General features: G+C 35.0%; 1 protein-coding gene across 30 annotated transcripts in view; it reads right to left on the reverse strand.

Moving 5' to 3' along the window:
- NCOR1 (nuclear receptor corepressor 1) overlaps positions 1-25,816 on the reverse strand; it is a gene marked incomplete at its 3' end in the record, with an annotated part of 155,741 nt that overhangs the window by 118,652 nt on the left and 11,273 nt on the right. For all 30 annotated transcript variants that reach the window (XM_081270140.1, XM_081270139.1, XM_081270131.1 and 27 more), the window contains 2 exons: positions 12,581-12,758; positions 3,025-3,158 (listed from right to left, as the gene is read on the reverse strand). In XM_081270140.1, coding sequence (XP_081126266.1) covers positions 3,025-3,158; positions 12,581-12,688 — 242 coding nt within the window. In that variant the 5' untranslated portion in view covers positions 12,689-12,758. The remainder of the gene's footprint in view (positions 1-3,024; positions 3,159-12,580; positions 12,759-25,816) is intronic.

The raw sequence follows: 25,816 nt of genomic DNA on the forward strand, positions 1-25,816 counted from the left end.
CCCAATACTGGAGATCAAACCCAGGGGCTTACTACCACTCAGCTACTTTCCAAACTATTTTTTTGTTTGTTTTTTATTTTGAGAAAGGGTCTAAATTTGCCCAAGGTGGCCTCAAACTTGAGATTCTTCTGCCTCAGTCTCCCAAATCCTTGGGATTACAGTCATGCACCACTGTACCCAGCTCCTTAATATTAAAATTTAAAAAGAAGCTAGGAACATAGCTCAGTGGTAGAGTGGTTAGTTGTCTAGCATGAACAATGCCCAGGATTCAATCCCCAGTACTTCCCAAAAAAAGAAAGGAAAGAAACAATAAGAGGCAAAACTCCCCAAAACCCTGAATAGACATTTCTTCAAAGAAAACATAAAAATTGTTAAGTTACATGAGCCTTGCATGGTAGCAAATGCCTGTAATCCCTGCAGCTCAGGAGCTGAGGCAGGAGAGTTTCAAATTCAAAGGCAGCCTCAACAAAAGCAAGGTGCTAAGCAACTCAGTGAGACCCTGTCTCTAAATAAAATACAAAATAGGGCTGAGGTTGTGCTCAGCGGTCAGGTGCCCCTGAGGTGAATCTCTGGTACTGAGGAAAAAGGAAAAAATAAATAAATTGTTAAGTTACACAAAAAGTTACTCAACACCATTATCAAAACCACTATATAAGGGGCTGGGGTAGTTCAGTGGTAGCGTTCTTGCCTTGCAGGTATGAGGCCCTCTGTTTGATCCTCAGCACCACATAAAAATAAATAAACATATTGTGCCCATCTACAACTAAAAAAATATTTTTAAAAATCACTATATTGGCTGGGGATGTGGCTCAAGCGGTAACGCACTCGCCTGGCATGCGCGGGGCACTGGGTTCGATCCTCAGCACCACATAAAATAAAGATGTTGTGTCCACCGAAAACTGAAAAATAAATATTAAAAAAAAAATTCTCTCTCTCTCTCTTCTCTCTCTCTCAAAAGAAAAAATACCATATATAAGATAATACCTCATACCTATTAGAATGGCCATTATCAAAATATCAAACAATAACAAATGTGGACAAGGGTTTGGAGAAAAGTGAACTCCTGCACACTATTGCCAGGAATGTGAATAGTATATCATTGTGGAAAGGAGTATGAAGGTTTCTGAAGAAATAAAAATAGAACTATCATATGAACCAGCAATCCCTCTTATGAACATATACTAAAAAGAAATGAAAGACGTCTGCACTCTGATTTTAGTCAGCATCATTCATAATAGCCAAGATAGGAAAAAAGAGAAAAAAATCTGTCTATTGATGGATAAGTTGATAAAGAAACTGATGTGTGTTCATGTGTGTATACATTATTCAGGTTTAAAAAAAAAATGAATGAGATCTACCCATTTTCCACAACATGGATGGGCCTGGAGGACATTATGCTAAGTGATATAAACCAGACACAGAAAAAAAATTATCGCATAATCTCATTTACATATGGAATCTTTTTTAAAAAATTCAAATATATGGGGCTGGGGTTGTAGCTCAGTGGTAGAGTGCTTAGGTGAGGCACTAGGTTTGAATCTCAGCACCAAATAAAAATAAAGGTATTGTGTCTATCTACAACTAAAAAGTATATATTAAAAAAAACTTTTTAAAAAATTAGAATATACCCAGGGCATGGTAGCACACGCTTGTAATCCCAGCAACTGAGGAGGCTGAGGCAAGAAGATTACAAGTTTGAGACCAGCCTTAGTAACTTAGCAAGGCCCTAAGAAACTTAGCAAGACTGTGTCTCAAATACAAAATATAAAGGGCCAGGGATATGGCTTGGTGATAAAAGTTCCCCTAGGTTAAATCCCTAGTACAAAAGAAAAATGGCTAGAGATAGAGAACAAAACAGCAGTTCCAAAGGCAGAGGAAAGATGAAAATAGGATGATGTAGTCAGATGATACAAAGTAGCAGATATGTAGGACGACAAGTTCAAAGATCTGACCTACACCACTAGGTCTAGGCAATAAAACTGTATTTGGGATGCATGCCAAGTGGGTCAATTTTAGTTGCTCTTGCTGGAAAAGAGGGGAGCAACAATGGAAATTATGAATATGTTAATTTGTTTCAGTATAGTAACCTTTTAATTATTTATATGTATACCATAGCATCATGTTATACACATACCTTAAATATATGCAATGAATTTATTTTTAAAAAACTTTATAATTGAAAAAAAGTAAAAGAAGAGATGGTAAAGACATTGGAGAAAAAGACTACCACATAGAGGGACTACTCTAACTGATGGAATATTTACTATTTACTTTGAACACCATGGCATTAATATCCCCGTTGTTACAAGTCAGAAAATTAAAGCTGAAATACAACTTCAGAGAGTGATTTAATTGTTCTTTGAGGGGACTTGGTTATCCCAGGTGGTTCCAGTATGTAGTATAAATTGAGAAAGAAGATCATTAGTTTATATAAAACAACCAAGGTTACCAGAATTCAAACATAGGTATCCATTATTTCCCCCAACATTAACATTAATGTTGTGGAAACAAGCTTTAAAAGCTTGATAACTATTGTGATAATTACTATAGAAGATCAAACAATATAAAGGGCTCAAAATATAAATTATAAATGCCCACTCATATCTTGGTTAGTGAAAAATAATAATAAAAAACTGCAAACTAGGCTTGGTGGCACAGGCCTGTAATTCCAGCAGCTCAGGAGGCTGAGGCAAGATCACTTTTGCCAGCCTCAGCAAAAGTGAGGTGCTAAGCAATTCAGTGGACCCTGTTTCTAAATAAAATACAAAATAGGGCTGGGAACATAGCTAAGTAGTCAGGTGCTCTTGCATTCAATCCCCGGCACACCACCCTCCCCCAAAAACAAAATGATCAAATTATAATCCTTGGGCTGGGGATGTGGCTCAAGCAGTAGCGCATGCGTGCGGCCCGGGTTCGATCCTCAGCACCACATACAAACAAAGATGTTGTGTCCGCCGAAACTAAAAAATAAATAAATATATAAATAAATAAAAAAAATTATAATCCTTTTAAAAATTCCATTACCTGTCAGACCCTGGGTGAAATTCTGAAAGTAAGGAAGGTCGTCTTCGAAGCTGCTGTTGTTGCTGTTGCTGCAAAAGCTGTGATGCCTGACTAACTTCAAGATGAGAAGAGCGGTAGTCAGGGACTGCAAACTCCTGATATTAAAATAACAAAAAATTAACTATTAACCAATAACTGAAAAGCATAATTAATCAAAATAACTAGTTAAGGAAACAGCAATGAAGACTTCAATCCTTCACTTAGCCAATTCTTCCCCATAAAACTAAAACAATCAACATTTTAATTGCTTATCATGAAAAATAACTCAAAATGAAATCTGAAGTTCAGCCTATATTTTATTCATCCCTCTAATAACATTACTGTAACTCCCAATGTGTACTGTTCACATAAGTAAAATCTCAAACTCTAGTATTCAATATGAAATCCTAGAAAGTATTCCAAACTCAAAATGAATAGTTAGAAGGGCCACATACATAACCTAGTTACATCAATGCATTTTGACAAATGAAGAAACTGAAGTCTGAAAATTAACCTGGTAGTTAAGAGTCATTGTTTTTGTACCATAGCTAGGTAAATGTCTTTATACTTATTTTCCTTTTTGTTTAATTTTCTTTTCTACCCGCTTTCCCTGACAAGAATCACCAGGCCCCAGGCCCCTTGATCGAACACTTGGCCAAACCAAGTTGAGTCTCAGTGTCCTTACAGTCCACTGCTTTGGGCCTGAGGTGAGGCAAAAGAACATCACAGTGGAAGGATGTAGCAGAGAAAAAGCTGTTCACCTCACAACAGCTGGGAAGGGGTGGGGATAAGATAGAAGAAACAGGAAGGAAGAAAGAAGAGAGGGGAGAGAGGGAAAGGAGAGGGGAAGAAGAAGATGAGAAGGAAGAAGAAGAAAGAAAAATCCGTTATTGTTATTGTTTTTTAAAAAACAGGGTTTTGTTATGGTGCCTACACTAGCCTGGAAATCCTGGACTCAAAACAATCCTCCTGCTTCAGTCTCTCAAACAGTTGAAATTACAAGTGTGCACCATTATACTTAGCTTTAGGCTAATTTGTCTGCTCTTGATTTTTTAGCAAAAGCTTCTTTTCATAACAAATCTATTGTGGTAACTCAATCATAAACAGATGTTAAACACAAAATTACTAAATAACCAAGGAATTTAGTATATATATACAAGATCCATGCCTAAAGGAGTTAAAAGTACCCAACTACACACAAAACAAATTCTCAGGACCACTACTCACAATTATCAAAAAAGAAGCACCCAAATGTCCATAGACTAATTGAATGAATAAATAAAACATGGTATATCCATACAATAGAATATTATTCAGCATAAGTTAAGAACCTAAAAAAATTATAAGTTTAAAAAGAAAGTTGGATAGGGCTGTGGCTGTGGCTCAGTGGTCAGCTGCTTAACTAGCATGTGTGAGGCACTGAGATCAATTCTTAGCACCACATATAAATAAAGTCTATTGATAACTAAAAATATATATTTAAAAAAAAGTATTTAGATTAAAAGGCCACATATATTATTCCATTTATATTAAATTTGTACAAGAGGCGAATTCATAGAGATATAAAGTAGATTAGAGATTGGCAGAGGATGGTGGGGGGGAGGCACAGAATTGAGACTGCTATTAGATATGGAGTTCTGTTTCAGGCGATGGAAATGTTCTGAATTTATACAATAGTGATGATTACACAACATAGTAAATACACTAAAATCCACTGTATTAGACACTTTAAATGGTGGCTTTTCTGTTAATGTGAACTCTATGCCAACAAAAAATTTTTGAAATCATGAACAAATTAAAGTGAGGTGTCCAGAACCTTTCAAATACAAAGTTGAAAACGGACACAAAGTTGAAAACAACAAAGCAAAACAAAACACCGAAGACAAAAATCATTTTAATTCTTTTAAAAGCCTCCAAAAGAAAAAAGAATTTAGGGCTGGGGTTGTGGCTCAGCAGCAGAGCACTCGCCTAGCAAGTGCGAGGCCCTGGGTTTGATCCTCAGCACCACATAAAAATAAATAAAGATACTGTGTCCAACTAAAAAATAAATATTAAAAAAAAGAATTTAAAGAAAAAAAAGAATTTACATCCAAGGGAATAGGCAAAAGTAGAAAAAGACATGAGAATATAATATCCTCAAAAAAAAATCAAATAGTGATCAGAGAAATTAAAAATTTGATCACTGAAATTAAACAGTTGTTAAACAGAAAGGTGAAGGGCAAAGGAAAAAAAAGACAGAATAGAAGTTCGCTTAGAACACAAAAGCAGAAAATATAAAATATAAAGATATTAAATAAAGGAGTTAGAGTAATAAGTTCAAATATACAACTCCACAGGTGAGAGATTTTCTAAGAAAGAACAGAATTTCTCAGAAGTTAGAAAAAACATAATCCTTGGATTTAAAAAGGCCCAGGGGAAAAGCACTATTATATTTAAAAATTAATCCACACTGGACACATGAAAAGTTTAGAAACTCAATGATAAAATGAAAGTTTTACTATAATCTCCAAGAAATATAAAACAGGTTTCCTATTAGAAAAAAAGAAAAGAAGGAAGAAAGGAAGAAAGAAAAAAAAGAAAAGCAGCCTTTTCATCACCAATGAATAGAAGCAAACAGACTAGGGCAAATTCCAAGTCCAGAGGAAAATGACTTTTAATCTACAAATTTTAAAACCAGATCATCCAAATTTTAGGGCTACAAACTTTTCAGAATTCAAGAACTCATAAAAATATACCAACCACATAGTCTCTGAAATTTTGGTTTTGGTTTTATTTTGTGGTGCAAGAGACTGAACACATACCCTCACTCAGCTGTACTCCCAGACATGTGAGAATTTCTAGAGGATGAATTCAATAAGACAAATTTGATCCAAAAGTAAAGAGTGAAATAAAAGAAACAATAGAGCTCTATAGCTTTCAGTTTTGAGGAAATAATATTACTCAGAATTAACTACTCATAAAATGTAGTAATTAGTTTCACATACTGGGCAACAGGCAGCGCAGAACATAATGTCCATGAGAAACTAAACAAACGAGGTGAATCCTACCTGCCATACTCCAGACTTTCTACCTAAAGGCAATTTCCAAACTGCAGCCTTGGGTAGGGAATATAAACACTGCCTTACAGTTGGGAAGAAAGAATGGCACAGGTTTGGAGAAGTCAGATGACCAAAATTGTTGGAGAAGACTTCCAAAGAGAAGGAGTTTTGTTTATTTGCTTGTGGTAGTGGGGATAAAACCACTGAGATACATCCTCAGTCCTTTTTAGTTTTTATTTTGAGAGAGGGTCTTACTAAGTTACTGAGGATCTCGCTAAATTCCTGAGACTGGCCCTGAACCCGAGATCCTCTTGTCTCAATCTCCTGAGTTGCTCCAATTACAGGCATGAGACACCACCATGTCTGGCAGAGAAGGGAGTTATATAAAGATTTTTTTGAAATATGAATTTCAGTTCCTTTAAATCTTTGAATAGAAAAAGCACAAGGCTGGACTAAAACAATTTTAAAGAAAATAATTACAAACAACTTATGATGAAAGAACAATTAGGGAGAACCATAAAGCAAATAATTCCCAGAGTTCACTTGAGATCAATATTCATTTGAATCTCCTCTTGAAAAAAAACTTTAAAAAAAATACACATATACATATATACGAACCCAGACATGATAGTTCATGTCTGTAATTCCAGCAGCTCAAGAGGCTGAGGCAGGAGGATCCCAGTTCAAACAAAAGCCTCAGAAATTTAGGGAGGACCTAAGCAACTTAGAGAGACCCTGTCTCAAAAAAAAAAAAAAAAGAGTGGGGCTGGGGATGTGCCTCTGGATTCAACCCCTGGTACCCACCCCCCAAAAAGTGAAGAAATCTCAGTGAATATACAGACGCTCCAGAGGACAAAAGCTTATAATTAATCAGGGGTTAAATTAGAACACAAAGTCTATTTTAGACCTGCCCTAAGAGATTAAAAACAAGCCTAAAAGTTAATTTGTCTATCAACAAATCCAACCCTCTTTAAAGGAATACAACAAAAACCAACACCAAAACAGTGTTATAAAATTCAAATATTCAAATTTCAATCAAAAAATCCAATATCTGTAATGAGAATGTCATTGGATGAAATTAATAGCAGGTTGAAGGGCTGGGGTTGTGGCTCAGTGTTAGAGCACTTGCCTACCATGTGTGCAGCACTGGTATCGATTCTCAGCACCACATATAAATAAATGGTTAAATAAAGGTCCATCAACAACTATAAAAAAGCTTTTAAAAAAGCAGATGGGAAACTACACAAGAAACAGATCACTGGTTGTGAAAGCTATTGGAAAACCAAACTAATGGATAAAATAAACTAAAAATGGGAGCTGGGGATGTGGCTCAGTGGTAGAGTACACGCCTTGTATGTGTGAGGCGCTGGGTTCAATTCTCAGCACCAAATAAAGATAAATAAAGGTATTGTGTCCATCTACAACCAAAAAAATATTTAAAAAATAAAAGTAAAAATGAAAAAGGCCCAGTGACTTGTGGGATAATACAAAATATGAGTAACTATTGAGACAGAAAAAAAAATTGAAGAAAGGAAATATCCCAAAATTGCCCAAATATTATAAAAACTATGAATCCAAAGAAGATGCTTGGTAAATGCCAAAAATAATAACATACTCATTCAAAAAACACAAGAAAAGAGCCAAGTGTGATGGCGCATACCTGTCAACCCAGCTCAGGAGGCTGAGACAGGAGGATGGAGAGTTCAAAGCTAGCCTCAGCAACAGCAAGGAGCTAAACCAACTCATAAAATACAAAATAGGGCCGGGGATGTGGCTCAGTAGTTGGCTGCCCCTGAGTTCCATCTGTGGTACCACAAAACAAAACCTCAAGAAAGGTACATCCCAACCAAATTGTTGAAAAACCAGTGATAAAGATAAAAATCTTAAAAGTAACCAGAGGTTGGGAAGAGGCATTTTATAAATAAATGAACAATGATAAAAAGAACACAGGCTTAAACTGGGCACAGTGGTGCATGTCTGTAATCCCAGCAGCTTGGGAGACTGCTGAGGCTGGAGGATCACAAATTTAAAGCCAGCCTCAGCAACGTAGTGAAGCAACTCTGAGAGATCTAGTCTCAAAATAAAAAGGATGGGGATGTGCTTCAATTATTAAGCGCACCCCAAGTTCAATCCCTGTTACAAAAAAAAAAATCCCTGTTACTTAAAAATTAGAAACCACAAAAGCCAGAACTCAAAAAAAAATATATCATCTGAAGTACTAGGGGGAAAAAACTGTCAATTTAGAATTCAATATCAAGTAGAAATATTATTCAAAAATTAAGTTGAAATAAAAACTTCTTCAGATAAATAAAACCTAAAATAATTCATTGCTAGACATGTACTAAAAGAAATGAAGTTCTTTAGACAAGAAGAAAAAAATGATATCAACAAGAAACTTGAGTATCCACAGAAGAATGAAGCGCTTTAGAAATAGTACATATGCAGATAACTATAGAAGAAAGAAAATAATAAAAGAGCAGAAATCAATGAAAAAGAAAACCAAGTGAAAATAAATGAAACCACAGTCTGTTTTTCAAAGAAAGAACCCATTAAATTGATAAGCCTCTAGGCAGACTGATTAAAGAAAAAAATCCACTTATTATCAATATAAGGAATAACATCTAACATGTGTCAAAGACATTGAAATCATAATGGAATAGTGTAACTTTTGTCAATAAATTTAAGGTTGTTCTTAGAGTTTACTCAAACTGCTTCCAGAAGAAAATAGAAACTCTAAATAATAACTATCAAAGAGGAGCTGGGGTTGTGGCTCAGAGGTAGAGTGCTCACCTAGCACGTGTGAAACCCTGGATTTGATCCTCAACACCACATAATAAACAAACAAACAAACCAACAAATACATAAATAAAATAAAGGTATTGTGTCCAACTACAACTAAAAAATGTTTTTCAAACAATTAAAAAATATATATAACTATTAAAGAAACTGAGTTCATAATTTAAATTCTTGCCAAAAAGAAAATTCTAGGTCCAATGGCTTCATGATATACTCTATCAAACATCTAAGGAAGAAAAAACACCAATCCTACATAAATTCTTTTAAGAAAATACAAGAAAAGGAAACATTTTCTAAGTTAATATTAGTCTTTTTTTAAATTTATTTTTTAGTTATACATGACAGTAGAATACATTTTGATATAACATACATACATGGAGTATAACTTCCCATTTGTGTGGTTGTACATGATGTGGTGTTGTGTATTCACATAAGAAGAATATAGAAAAGGGGCTGCAGGTGTGGCTCAGTGGTAGAGCGCTTGCCTAGCACGTGTGAGACACTGGGTTTGATCCTCAGCACCACATAAAAATAAATAAAGGCTTGTGTCTACCTACAACTAAAACAGTGTACACACACACACACACACACACACACACACAGGAAAGTAATGTCTGATTCCTTCTATCTTTCTTATTCACATCCCCTTCGTTCCCTTCATTCCCCTTTGTCTAATCCAGTGAACTTCTATTCTCTCCCCACCGATTATTGAGATTTAGAAACTACATATCAGAGAGAACATCCGGCCTTTGGTTTTTTGGGTTTGGCTTACTTCACTTAACATGATAGTCTCCAGTTCCATCCACAAATGCCATAATTTCATTCTTCTTTATGGCTAAGTAATATTTCATCGCATATATGTACCACATTTCTTTATCCATTCCTGTTGAAGGGCATATAGGTTGGTTCCATAGCTTGGCTACTATGAATTGAACTGCTATAAACATTGATATGGCTGCCTCACTGTAGTATGCTGATTTTAAGTTGTTTGAGTATATACCAAGGAGTGGGATAAATGGATCAAATGGTGGTTCCATTCCAAGTTTTCTGAGAAGTCTCCCTACTGCTTACCAGAGTAATTTCACCAATTTGCAGTCCCATCACCAATGTATGAGTATACCTTTTTCCCCACATCCTCGCCAACATTTATTGTTCCTTGTATTTTTGATAATTGCCATTCTGACTGGAGTAAGATGAAATCTCAGTGTTGTTTTAATTTGTATTTCTCTAATTAGTAGAGATGTTGAACATTTTTTTATAATTTGTTGACCAATCATTTCTTCTGTGAAGTGTCTATTTAGTTTCTTTGCCAATTTATTGATTGGGTTATTTGCTTTTTTAGTGTTAAGATTTTTGACCGGGCTGGGGTTGTGGCTCAGCAATAGAGGGCTCATCTAGCATGTGCAAAGCCCCGAGTTCGATCCTCAGCACAACATAAAAAATAAAATAAAGGTATTGTGTCCAACTACAACTAAATAAACAAAATATTTTTAAAAATATTTTTGAGTTTTTTATATATCCTAGAGATTAATGCTCTATCTGAAGTGCAGGTGACAAAGATTTTCTTCCATTCTGTGGGCTCTCTCTTCACATTCTTGATTGTTTCCTTTGTTGTGAAGAAGCTTTTTAGGTTGATACCATCCATTTCTTGATTCTTGATTTTACTTCTTACACTTCAGGAGTTTCGTTGAGAAATCTGGTTCCTAAGACAACATGATGGAGATTTGGGCCTACTTTTTCTTCTAGTAGGCACAGGTTTCTGGTCTATTGCCTATGTCCTTGATCCACTTTGAGTTGAGCTAACATTATTTTTTTTAAGTCTTTCTTTTATTTATTTACTTTTATATGGTGCTGAGGATCAAAGCCAGTGCCTCACACATGTTAGGCAAACCCTCTACCACTGAGCCACAACCCCAGCCCCAGCTAATATCATTCTTAATGATGAAAAACTGAAACTTAACTTTTTAACTCAGTTCACATACAAAACTTAATTCAAAACAGAAATGTAAAGCCTAAAATTATAACACTTAGAGAAGGAAACATAGAAAGTCTTAGTAACCTTAAGTTTGGCAAAAACTTAAGATACAACTCAAAAAAACACAAAATATAAAAGAATTAGACCTCATAAAAAATTTTAAATGTATGATCACCAAAGGACACTGCTAAGAAAATAAGGCAGTACTTCTGTATGTAATCTATATATAACAACATAGATATTATAAATAAAATAATTTAGAAAATATAACTAAAAACTAGAATAGGTAATATCCATATCTAGCAATAAAAAGTTAATACTGAAAAATGCCAGACATGACTAAATCTCAAAAATATTATGGGAAGGAAAAGAAGCCATCACAAGAGTCCATATGAAATGCACAATAAATATAATCTATTATGACAGAGCAGACTGGTGGTTTTATGGGAGGTCAGACCGCTGAAAGTTGGGGAGGAAGACTGACCTGGATGAGGTATATAAGAATTTTCTGGCATGATAAAAATGTTCTTTACCTCCATTTTGGTGGTGAGTTTATGGGCATTTGAGTTTGTCAAAATATGTATATATCATAAAATGGCTGCATTATATACACACACAACACACACACACACACACACACACACACACAATGAAGTTGCTTTATTAAAAATAAACTAGCCAGGCATAATGGCACACAGATGTAATCTTAGTGGCTCTGGAGGCTGATGCCATAGAACTGCAAGTTAAAAGCCAACCTCAGCAATTTAGCAAGGCCCTAGGCAATTTACCAAGACCCTGTATCAAAAAAAGAAAAAAGAAAAAAAAAAGGTTGGGAATACAACTCAGTGGTTAAGTGCCTCTGAGTTGAGTTCAATTTCTGGTACCAAAAATAAATAATTTTTTTTTTTTAATTAAAATAACCTACAAAACTAGTAATCAAAACAGCACAGGAGCAGGAAGAACATGCAACCAAAACTCAAGATCTAATCATGATAAAATTCTCAAACTAGGAACAGAAAGCAACTTCTTTAACCATAAAAGATTAACAGCAAAACATACAACTAACACACTTAGTGATAAAAGACTAAATATTTCCCTACACAGAACTACCTATGTCTAATCTTGCTGTGTAATTATGTCCACACTTCAGAGGAATACTCAGGGGTATGTAGCAGTATTCAACTATATTTTGCTGATAAATCTGCCTTCTTATTCCCTGTTATGACCATTTAATCTCTTCCTCTCCAGTTTCTTCAAATCTCTTACACCACTGTCCCTAGTGTACTCTAAACCTGCAATTTCATCTCATATTTTATTTTTCATAAAGTAAGTCAATAATACAAACTCATCTTCCTGCCATCAAATCAATCAAGAAGGTAGAGGCCTTTATCCTGGCCATCACTTAAGAGAGGCCAAGTTACCTGTAGAACTCAAAACTCAATCAGAATATGAAACATAACAGGTCTTGACCTAGAAACTCAAGGCAATTGATTCTTTTCCACAATTCCTACAATCAAAAGACACATACAACCTCTAAAATATGGCAGAAAATGATAATAAAAAGAGAGATAATTAATTCCCAAACTTTGGGTCCTCATTTTTTTAGTATGATTTTTGCCATTAAAAAACAACAATTACAATAGCAAGTACATTTGGTTTCTGGTCAACAAATGTATTATGTAAGAAAAGTATACATACAGATGCAATTTGCACAGCATCTGTTTCTTACCTGCTGGTGGCGAGTGCTGGGAAAGGTGTACTGGACAGAGTGGGGAGGATAACGACTTTGTTCTGTGCTGAATGCTCCTTGGTTGGGAGGATAACCTGAACTTGACATTATCAGTAAAGGAGTCCTCACTGGGCTGTGAGATCAAGTCCAACAAACAATCATGTTTCTAGGAAACCACCTGAACAGGATGAGAAAAAAGAGAATTCATAAGAACTAAAATACTATGCAAAAAGTAACTATAGCTATATAAATAAAACCACAATTAGCAGTAAAGTTTTCTCTCATGTATTCACTTCATAGAAGTTGTTGAGGTAGGATAAACATTAATGGGTCTTTTCATTTACACTCTAAAATATTCTTTTAATATATGACTAATAATATAATTAGGTATATAAAGTAAAAAAAAATACATAAAATTTTAGCATGAGGTAATGGGGATATAGCTCAGTAATAAGATACAGTATCTGCTTAGTAGGCATTAGGCCCTAGGCCCCCTTCTTTCCCCAAAAAATCTTAGCATTAGACATGGCACACAGTAGCCATGTCTTTCTATAAATAAGAAACATATATATTATAAAGACAAAAATACATAATTCTAAATTTGGGAGTTGTTAAAAAAAAAAGTCAACTGTAAAGAGGGCTAGGTATATGGCTCAAGTAGTAGCGCGCTCACCTGGCATGCGTGGGGCACTGGGTTCGATCCTCAGCACCACATAAAAACAAAATATTGTGTCCATCTAAAGCTAAAAAGTAAATATTAAAAAAAAAATCCAAGAGTATTTATAAATATTTGTGCAAAGAAAATATTGTCTTTATTAAAAAATCACAGGTAGGCCCCAAAATAATAGCATAAGAGGACAATGAGGATGGGCAAGTTTTCAAGAAAGAATAAAGTCTATCAACTCAAGGAAAGCAACTGCCAATACTTGTGAGAATCAGAATTTTGGGGGCTGGGGATGTGGCTCAAGCGGTAATGCGCTCGCTTGGCATGCACAGGGCGCTGGGTTCGATCCTCAGCACCACATAAAAAATAAAATAAAGATGTTGTGTCCACCAAAAACTGAAAAATAAATATTAAAAAAATTCTTTTTTTTTTTTTAAAGAGAAAAGAAAGAATTTTGGAATACCTTGTATTGTCACTATGAGCTTGACAGCATCTGAACATTTAAAGATTTTTCCTATGAGACTGACTAGTGGTGAAATTAAGAAGTGTGAGGTTTTTATATAACAAAACGTGTCAATATTTGAAATATCTGCATAATTCACATTTTATTCTCCAAGTGACTAATACAGATTGTTACAACATTTTACATGAATGATTTATCTAAAACATGAAGCTAACCAATAAATTTTCATACAGTACATTTTAAAAATGTAAATCATTGGGCTGGATTTGTAGCTCAGTGACAGAGAACTTGCCTAGCAGGTCTGATCCAGCACCACATAAAAATAAGTAAAGATATTGTGTCCATCTACAACATATACATATACATATATATACACACACACACATAATAAACTACTAATATGGTTTCAGATTCTATACGATAATCAACCTTTAAAAAATTACCACTTGATTGGTTTTGATGGGAAATCAAAGAACATCCTCAATTATATAAAAAGAGTTGTTAAAATACCCCTCCATTTTTCAACTGTATATCTATGGGGTTAGGTTTTCTTTATAAAGTTTAATCAAAACAACATATTACAAGATATTGAATGTAGAAATAGATGGGAGAATCAAGCTATCTTCTAAAGTAAAAATGTAAAACACTACCACTCTTCTTAACAATTTTTTTTAACTAGTTGTTCAACATAAAGATGTCATGTAATGGGTAGTGCTCAATATACACTGGTGATAAGGATCGAAAATGGTAAGTACCACTGAGCTACGCCCTCAGCCCTATATAGTTTTTAAATAAATATCTTTAATTTTTCACTTTAGTCCTATTTGATAAACAGCATATATAACTCATATAAGCAAAGGAACTTCATAATCCTAAATAATTTACTCCTCGACGCTTATGATACAGAAAAGAAATTAAGGACACTAAAATCCTCAAAGTAATTTCTGATCTAAATTCTTTTAAAAGACCAGGTAATGTACAATACTTTCAACCTAAGAAAGATCCTAACCACAATCCCCCACACATGAATGGTAAAATTGAAAGCTTCAACTTACATCAAACTATAGTGACACATGCATACCCATGTTTACAGCAGCTCAATTCACAACAGCCCAACTATGGAACCAAGATAGATGACTATCAGTGGATGAATGGATAAACAAAATGTGGTATATATACACAATGGAGTTTTATTCAACCATAAAGGAAAATGAAACTATGTCATTGTTGGAAGATGGATGGAATTAGAGACCATTATATTAGGTGAAATAAGCCATATTCAGGTCAAGGATCCTACGTTCTTTTGAATATGGAAGCTAGACAGGAAAAAGGAAAAGCATGGGGGCTGAGGTTGTGGCTCAGCAGTAGAGCATTCGCCTAGCACGTGTAAGGCCCTGGGTTCGATCCTTCTCGCCACCTAAAAATAAATAAATGAAGGTATTGTGCCCAACTACAACTAAAAAATAAATATTAAAAAAAAAAGGAAAAGCATGGTAGTGGGGCAGGGATCTCTAGAAAATCAAAGGGAGATCAATAAAGGAAAGGGATGAAGGGGTGGAAAGCAGGGAAGGAGGGGGGAAGTGCTGGAGAGTGGTAACATCCAAATTATATTTTGTGCACCTAAGAATAGGGAACAGGGGGCTGGGGTTGTGGGGCTGGGGTTGTGGCTCGGCGGTAAAATGCTCGCCTAGCACATGCGAGGTGTTGGGTTCAATCCTCAGCACAACATAAAAACAAATAAATAAAGGTGCCCAACTACAACTAAAAAATAAATGTTGAAAAAAAAAAAAGAATAGCTAACAGGGGGCTGGGGTTGTGGCTCAATGGTAGAGTGCTTGCCTAGCATGTGTGAGGCCCTGAGTTCAATCCTCAGCACCATATAATGATAAATAAAGGTATTGAGTCCAACTACAACTAAAAAATATTAAAAAAAAAAAAAAAAGAATAGGTAACAGGGCTGGGGTTGTGGCTCGGCAATAGAGTGCTCGCCTAGCACATGCGAAGTGTTGGGTTCAATCCTCAGCACAACATAAAAACAGATAAAATAAAGGTATTGTGTCCAACTGCAACTAAAAAAAGAAATTTAAAAAAATATATGTAACAACAAATTCTATCATTATGTACAACTATAATGTACCAATTTTTAAAAAGTGGGGTAAAAAATAGAAACATTTTAAGAAAGCAAACTACAAACCAGAAAATAACTGCAATGGAAAAGCTCTGAAGGGGGGGGGAATAGATACAGACATAGATATAGATACTGATATATCTTACAAATGGCAAAATTTCATTACAACCTATATATATATATATATATATATATATATATATATATTTTTTTTTACAAATCACTAAAAAAATAACAAAGTTGTAGGAACACTGGATTAGCAAAGGAAATAATGCTGTTAAGTAACCATAAATAATCATAAAAAAGCAAAAAAAAATCACTTTTCCCAAAAACTTAGCAATATATAAAAAAGTACAATAATGTACATTAATAATGTACATTAATGTATGTATATAATAATGTATATTTAAAAATGTATAATAATGCCAAGTGTTGAAGAAAGTTTTAGAAAATAGGCATTTTTTTTTCACTTTCCTAGTTCATATATAAATTGGTACAAATTTGCTCTCTGAATAATGGCAATTTATGGGCTAGGGCTGTGGCTCAATGGTAGAGCACCTACCTGCCTTGCATATGTGAGGCATTGGGTTCGATCCTCAACACCACATAAAAATAAATAAATAAAGATTTTTTAAAAAAAATAATAATGGCAATTTATACCACATTACTTGAAAATATGCTTTTCTAGGAATTGTCTTAAATATATATACAAAATATAAGCTTAAGAAAATTACGCTTTCAAACAAAAATTTAAGCAGGGTATGGTGGCTCACATCTGTGGCCTCAATTACTCAAAAGAATGAAGCAGGTAGAATACTTGCACCCAGGAGTTGGAGGTCAATCTGGGCATCATAGTGAGACCCTATCTCTCAAAAACAAAAAATAAAAAACATTTAGCCAATAGGCAAAGGCCATATAAATGAGAACATTTTGATTTTTTTTTTTTTTTTAAAAAGCATGCTGGGGCTGGGGTTGTAGCTCAGTGGTAGAGCACTTGCGTAGCACGTATAAGGCATTGGGTTAAATCCTCAGGATCACACAAAATTAAACAAATAAAGGTATTGTGTCCATTTATAACTAAAAATATAAAAAACATGCTATGTACAGCATTATCATTTAATTTTTCACATCTGTCATATCTTCACAGAATTGTAACATTAAAGACAAAAATGTCATTTATGTACACACATTTACTGAGGCATATACTACTATGTACCACTGTTCTAAACTGGCATAAACATACATCATACATATGTGTGTGTGTGAACACAATACCTTTATTTATTTATTTTATGTGGTACCAGGGATCAAACCCAGTGCTTCACGCATGCTAGGCAAGCGCTCTACCACTGAGCCACAATCCCAGCCATAACTGGCCAAGATATGCTATCTTATTGTGAGGAGACATAGGCAATAAACAAATAATCATAAAATAATAGGATAAAATGTTATAAATAAAACAAGGCAATAGGCGGACAGAAGGGCAAAACGGAGGAAGGGATGAGGGGGTAGGGTGAGCATAGAAGTCCAATCTCAGCTCTGATGTGCTCTGGTTTCCTCAAACAGTCCTAATCTACACCTCTTGTTCCAGTGCAGTTATTCTCCATTTCACTCTCAAAATTGTCCCCAGGTTGATTATTAAATTATATTATAAGGCAACCTTTGCACTTAAGTTCAAAAGATGAGAATGAAACTGTCCTAGAAAAGATGGGATTTTGCAGGTTTTCTAGAAACTGGCATTCTCTCTCTCTCTGAACATTAATCCTTTTTCCATCTTTAGGCTATAAACATTTGTTCTGGAATTCTTGTTTCATCTTTTTAAAGACTGTTTCCCAAATTATTAAAATATTATGCCTTCTCTTATACTTCTGATATTATATAGCAGTATTATATAGCAGTTACAATGCATAAAGTTACCTGCTTCAAAATAGATAAACTTCAAAAAAAAAAAAAGGTAGGAATTTACCAAATAGTAACATGTTAGAAATACAGGAAAAATATTACTATGACTTTCAATATACATACAATAAAAGCATAAATATGTGTATCATATACATCCACTTCAGGATAATAGTTACATCGAAAGAAGAAAGGAGAGGGGCTGGGGTTGTGACTCACTGGCAGAGCCCTTGCCCAGCATGTGTGAGATACTGGGTTAAATTCTCAGCACCTCATATAAATAAATAAAATAAAGGTCCATTGAAAACCAAAAAAAAAAAAAAAAAATTTAATTAAAAAAAAAAAAAGGACAGAGAACAATGGAGGGAAGGGGACAGTTGTAGATGTCCTGTCCTCCACCTACAACACTTTCTTAAAATAAAAAAATGATGGGAATATAACAATATTAAATTTTCTTGAATATAGTTAGTAGGTAGGTGAACATTTGTTACACAAGTCTCTGCACATTTTTATAGGACTGAAATAATAAATAACAAAAATCATCTTTATTATGAAGAAGGATATTCCCACTCATCCACAATTTCAGACTCATGAATTTGATTTGCCTTTTCCTATGCCATGTCATACTTTTAAAATTACAAGAGCATTATGAGGTTTTTATATCTAGATTGGCAAATTTCCCCTCACTATGCGTTGTTGTTGCTTCTACTTTCAAAGCATGAACCACCTTTCACAACTAGTACATTTACTCTTTCACACAAGTATCAGGGTCACACTGTCAGGTCCCATAAAATACTGAATGAAAATACTGAATTCATTGTCTGACTACATGGAGAAAAATATCTTTATACTATTGAGTACTTCTACCCTAAAATGATTTATATGGTTATGTTCTATGATGGCAAATAAAATGTGTGCATATAATTAAGATAGAATATTATATGTGGTAGAAAAACGTGTGTGGAATATATGTATAAATACTATTGATTACATGTCAAATTTTATATGCAAATACATGCATTCATATATATTAGGATAAGAATTATCTATATAACCAGGCATGGCGGCACATGCCTGTAATCCCAGTGGCTCAGGAGGCTGAGGCAGGAGGATCACAAGTTCAAAAAACCAGCCTCAGCAAAAGCGAGGCACTAAGCAACTCAGTGAGACCCTGCCCCTAAATAAAATTCAAAATAGGGCTGGGGATGTGGCTCAGTGGCCAAGTGCCCCTGAATTCAATCCCAGGTACCTCCCCCGCTGCAAAAAAAAAAAAATTATATATAATGAGAATGAAAATTATATGTAATGTCTACCTATTTAATATTTTGTGATCCTTAATAAACTTTTAATTTTGTTTCCACCATTTCAAAGAATTTGGAAAGAGAGCAAATTCAGGGGAAAAAAATTCAGCAAGCCAACCTGATCAACTGCCTCATTTTAATCAAGTATTTACCCAGTTAGGTTTTTAAAATAAAATGCATTAAAAATAAAATTACAGTGGCATATGCTTGTAATCCCAGCAACCTGGGAAGCTGAGGTAGGAGGATCACAAGTTCAAGGACAGCCTGGGCACATTAGCAAGACCTTGTCTCAAAAAGTAAAAAGGACTGGGAGTGTAGCTCAGTGGTTAGAATGCTTTCCTAACACACAGAAGACGCTGAATTCTTTTTTTTTTTTTTTTTTTTGTAGTTGTAGATGGACAGAATGTCTTTATTTTATTTGTTTATTCTTATGTGGTGCTGAGGATCAAATCCAGTGCCCCACGCATGCTAGGCAAGCGGTCTACCACTGAGCCAAAGCCCCAGTCCTGGATTCAATTCTTAAAACCACAAAAATAAAAGTTTTCTAGATAAATGACATTGAATCTAAGATGAAAACAAAACTTGAAGAACTTTTATTTAAAATTTTATCTTATACAATGTGATAATGACTATCATAATTAAATATATCATCCTTACTATTTATTTCATTTTCCTGTTAAAGAATGTGAGAAGACTGACTATCAATTCCTTTGGCCTATCTCCCACTTACTTCCTTCAAGGTCCAAGGCATGAAGTCAGCAAATGTGAGGGTCAGGAGGTTTTGCAATTACCCATACAACACTGATTTTACAGATGAGATATCTAAAGACCAGAAAGATTCAGTAATTCCTCCAATATCAGTTGTCAGTGGCAAAAAAAAAGGGGGGTGGGGAAGAAGGTAGTGTTCTCTGCAATGCTTTGCAGCTTTCTCAGCAAGTAGTGAATCACATTGAGGAACTGAGGTGTTAGGTGGGACCATACATTAATACCACCTGGGTGTTTCCCCTCATGTATATACCTGCACACCTCCTTCAGGTGAGTGGTGGAAAGCCAACATTTATTTGGCTTTTCTTTTGGGATTTGCTGTTGTATTGGGGAAAGAGGGTATTTTTTTTTATAATTTTTTGGAAATAAATATTACATTGCATGACTTAAGACTTTTTAAATGTATTAGAAAAAAAAAACAAAGTAAAACACTGCCTTACCTCTTGTCCTTTAACTAATACTGTCCTCCCAGGAAGTAACCAAAATTAGTTTCCAGAGTATCCTTTAGAAACATTCTACATATGCAGGAGCATGTACATGCACACACATTTTTCTCTTACATAAATCGTAGCATAGTAGATATAGTAGATATATACTGTTCCATAATCTTTCTTTTATTACTTAATATATCTTGGCAATTATCTCATGACGTAAATACTTGGTTTTTCCTGTTACTACAGATTATTTCATTATATGATTGTTCATGCATATTTTGTACAAGTTTTCCAAAGTAATTCTGAAAAATGCAACTCAAGACATCCCAAGTACATAAAGCTATAAATGGAATGAAGAGGCAAAAGAAAAGATCTTAGACCAGGGTCATCTAATTTTTTATTAACAATGGCATATATATATATATATATATATATATATATATATATATATATATTGGGAATCCATGTGTTATGAATTTAGGGAGGTTCTAATTTTCAGCAATAGTGAGTCTAGACTCAACACCTGCCCTCAATGACACTCAAATATGAGGTGATTTGTCCATTTTTCACTTTGTTAAAACCTTTGTTCATGTCCTAAGTTTTGTCAAGTTTAACTTAATATCTCAAAAATAAAATAAAGTCAAGCTTACTTAAAAGTTCTATCAGGGGGCTGAGGGTATAGCTCAGTTGGTAGAGTGCTGTAGCATGCATAAGGCCCTGGGTTCAATCCCCAGCACCACACTAAATAAATAAATAGATAGATAGATAAATAAATAAATATTCTATCGGTCCAACCCAGGAGACAACTATACAATAACAAAATCAGATTTGCCCCTACTGGCATAAAAATTTATGGGTCACAGCAGGTCCTTCCTGTCCTCATATGAACTGCAGTCAGGAGACCACTATAGCCTGCTTCCTCAAAACCTATCCCTAAAACACAGCAAGTGTTCAGATCCTTTTGTTTTCTAAGTAGCACTCTTCTCAGAAATCTTACAAAGAAGCCGAAAGTATAAAAAATACAAAGGAGAAATATACCGATTCACTGAGAATCTTTTCAGGCTCCCCTTCCTGTAGCTCCCTGTCCTTTCCTCCACCCCTAAAATTCCAGTCCTGGGTCACCAAGATACTTCTACAGAACACTTTACAGTTTGAAACCAACTGAAATAAAATAACCCAATTTAAACTTAGAACTAAATGGGGAAGGGAACTGCCTTAAGTGGCAGTGTCAAATTATAAATTCAGTCCTTGGCATCAAAACTCATTAACTTAGGGTTACATGCTTGACAAATGAAATGTAAAACTTCTGTGACTTGTCTGAGAAACCAGGTCAAGGTTTTATGAACAACTGCCTCATACCATAAACACCAACATACATAATCATGTTTTAGGATGGGAATAAAAAATGAGGTGTCATTGCTGTGACAAGAGTACATTATATCTGAATTCTACAGATAATCCCAGAACTAACCTCTGTCTTGCAAACAGACATAAAATATGGCAAAATGAAATTGGTCTATTTAAATTACTGCTTGAATCTTCCCACATTAAACAAACACACACATCTACTCAACAGGAAACATAGCTTGCAATAACAAAATTTCAAACACAATCTTCCAAAAATAAAAAGCTAATCCTCCTCTCACCAGGAACTCCTGGCTTTTGGCCTACAATCTTTGCATAACCAAAATGTACTTGGATAAGCTTTCAAGGTGGCCTAAGCTATCTCGGAAAAAAAGCTAAAAATATACTTCACTGTGGCAAGACTGCAGATGAGCAAAGATGAATCCACCAAGGGTCACAATAGAGGTGAAGCCCACATTTCACCAAAGGAGAAAAAGGAGCCTATAAAATATGCAATTCAATTTTAACTGACCAAGTAAATAAAACCTGTACATAAAGTACAGGAAAGGGGAATGACACTGTGGATGGTAAAATTTTTACTAAACTGAAGCAAATTAGGTTTCACTAATTCCCACAAAGCAGCCCAGATCTAGCAGCCCAACTCCATGAGCATATTATACAGGGAAAAGCTGAGAAGAACCAATTATCTAGGTATCCCAACCAGCTGAAACCCTTCTGGGGATGAATTCAAGAAACTTTTTTTTTTTTTAAGTTGTAGATGGACACAACACCTTTATTTTATTTATTTATTTTTATGTGGTTATGTGGTGCTAAGGATCAAATCCGGTGCCTCACACATGAGAGGTAGAGCTCTACCACTGAACTACAATACCACTCTGAAAGTCAACCTCTTGAGTCTTTCAGCTTCCAGAAGAGGAGAAACTAGAAATCACCCAAAGAATTCTGTAATTTGTACAAGATCACAGTGGTGCTAACTGGGAATAAATTTTCTCCTATAAAGTAAAGCAAAGCATTCTTCTCATTGGCTGGGTGATGAGGGGGATGTCCCGAGGGAAGGCCAAGGTATTTTATTTGTAGCCTCTTATGACATCTTTCTTAGAAGTCAGGCAGATAAACAGGAGCTAACAAAAAAAAAAAAAAAAAAAAAAAATTGGGGGGCACGATGGAGGTGGTTTACAGGGCATTGAACCCAGGTGAACTTCTCTATCACAACTTCTGCCATCCTACATCTAGCTGCAAAAACAGAAACAGAACAAAATAAAACAACAACAACAAAAAACTAACTAGATTTCCTACTTCAATACTCTCAACTCAAAAAAAGCCCAGTATTCTGTATAACATATTACCACCAAGCTATATCCCCAGCTCTTTTTATTTTTTATTTTGAGACAGGGCATTGCTACATTGCTGAGGCTGGCCTCAAACTTGCAATTCTCCAGCTTCAGCCTCCTGAGTTGCTGGGATTATGGGCATGAGTCACTGTACCCAGCAGAAAAAAAAAAAATCTTTTTAAGTTAAATACCCTAGCCATAACAAACTATGATACTGAAAGAAAAACTTTAATAAGGACATAATTATTTGATCCATCTATGAGTATGTGCCTTATCCAAAATTATCATGTCTTGAATTAAAAAAAAAAAAAAAGCATGTTGCTTTCCTCCCTACATAAAATGAGAAAGGAAAACTTTCCCAAGACAGTAGTGCTACATAACCACTCAACTGAGAACTGTGGTATAGGTGCACTATATTGAATAAGCTGACTTGAAACAGTAGATATGGAAAACACTCCTTCCTTCAACTACAAAAACAAATGCATTTCAAAGCCAAATGAAAGACCACTTGCCAAACCTCTCCTGAACTAACACAAAAAAGAACAGTGTATTGAGATCAGAAAAAATATTTAATTTTAGATGCTGGGCCTGAGTCAACAGATACAGTATCTAAGGAAAATTCTGGTTACCATGTATTGAACTTTTGTTCTATACAAGGGAACATACTAAGATTGTGTGTATAAACTCACCTAAAAGTCTGATTCCATTATTCTAAGGCTACAGAGAAAGGCTAAATTCTCCAAGCTAATTTTTTGTATGAAATTCAGAAACAGACACCCTTTTTTTCTTTTTTTTTTTTTTTTTTGGTGGGGGGGATGATGCTAGGAATTGCCTCATATGTATGCTAAGCAAGTGTTCTACCACTGAGCTACATTCCTACCCACCCTTTTTTAAAGCTTTTATTTTTTAAATATTTTTTAGATGTTGATGGATCTTTATTCATTTATTTATATGTGGTGTTGAGAACACATGCTGGGCAAGTGCTCTACCACTGAGCCACAACTCCAACCCTTTTTTAAGCTTTTTAATATGGTCTCAACCTTGTGATCCTCCTGTCTTAGCCTGAGTAACTGGGATTATAGGCCTACACCACAGCACCCTGCTAGAGACAGGATCTTAAAAGATTATGTTATTTGCCTCACCTTTTACCCACTAATAAAGACTTCTAAAGGCTACTAAACAAAACAAGACTAATGGACAGGCTTCATTTCTAAGGTATATACCAAAATAAAGTAGGAAAAATACATTTGGCTTTAGAAGATTTGATTCTATGGGGAGCAGACAAAACATGTCACAGATACCTGTGAGGGTAGCAGCTAACAGTGCTTGGCTCACAATAACACTCCAACAGCAAGTCCCATTCCCTCTTCTTTCCACACAGACCCTAAGCCTCCTAACTTCACCACAACTTCTGCCATCCTTACATCTAGCTGCAAAAACAGAAACAGAACAAAACAAACAAAAAAAAAAACTAACTAGATTTATACTTCAATACTCTCAACTCAAAAAAAGCCCAGTATTCTTTATAACATATATACACTTTATAATATATACAATACACACACACACACACACACACACACATATATTGTTGATGGACTTCCAGTATTCTTTTTAAACCATAAATCAGAACATATCACTCTTCTGCATAAGACTCCCCAAGGGCTTCTTGCGCACTTCAATAAAATCCAAGCAACTTTCGGTGACCTGCAAGGCCCAACTTAATTTGGTCTGTTTACTCTCCCAATTGCTCACTAAGCTAGGCAACTTGTGGTTCCTTTCAGTTTCTCTACCAAGCAGCCAAGCCCTTCCTAGCCTGAGGCCTTTGTCCTCCTTTACACTCCCCTGGAATGCTGGCCCAGGCTCATTCGTGTGGTTGGCTCCTCCTTAAACTTAGGACCATGGTTCAAATGTCGTCTCCTAGAAGAACCTTTCCCATCACCCTACAGGGTAAACTCCTACCAGTTACTATTACATCCCCCTTTTGGGTCCTTTATGTCATAATCTAAAATGGTAAACTGTATTTGATTATATTTTTGTCTTCCCCCACTAGAATATAAATTCCCTTGATTCCCTACCATATTTGTTGAAAAGAGAAATAAACAATACATGTATAGGGCTTATTTGAAACAAAGTTTGATATTTTACCAAGGGACAAAAATTTATTCGAACACAAGGTAAAAAGGACACGAAGATATCAAGTTTACCAAGCTTAACCTACAATTTCAGTATTCTCTATCAATAGTCAGTATTCTCAGTAAAAACCTCAACAAGATTTCTTTTTGAACTTCACAGAATGACTATAAAGTTCATCCAAAAGAATACACAGCCCAGAACTGTCAAAGTCTGAAAAAAGTAGAGTAATGAACCAGTGACTAACACTACCAGAAATGGAATAATAAAACAATAGTAATTTAAAGAGTATTGTAATAAAGGTGAGCTCAAGAAAAAAATAAAGACAAATTAGATACACTTCCAACTGGGCATGGTGGTGCATGCCTGTAATCCCGGCAACTCAGGAGGGTGAGACAGGAGGATAGAAAGTTTGTAGGCCAGCCTCAGCAATTTACAGAGGCCCTAAACAACTTATCAAGACCCTGTTTCAAAATACAAAATAAAAAGGGCTGGGGATATGACTCAGTGGTAAAGTGCCTCTGGGTTCAATTTCCAATACAAGAAAAAAAAAAGTTGTCTTCTCTCTCAGTTCTCCTTCCTATAGCAAGCAACATTACTGTGTATCCTTTCAGTATATCCTATGATTACAAGAAAATACACATACATTATTTTTCCTCTTTAAAACATTATAACAGTAGTATATTATAAATAACATTGCTCACTTTGCTTTTCTAGTTTGATAGATGAGTGAATATCTTAAATTCACCCATT

Source organism: Spermophilus citellus (assembly GCF_964194105.1).
Source record: "Spermophilus citellus genome assembly, chromosome: 17".
Classification (NCBI taxonomy): Eukaryota; Metazoa; Chordata; class Mammalia; order Rodentia; family Sciuridae; genus Spermophilus; species Spermophilus citellus.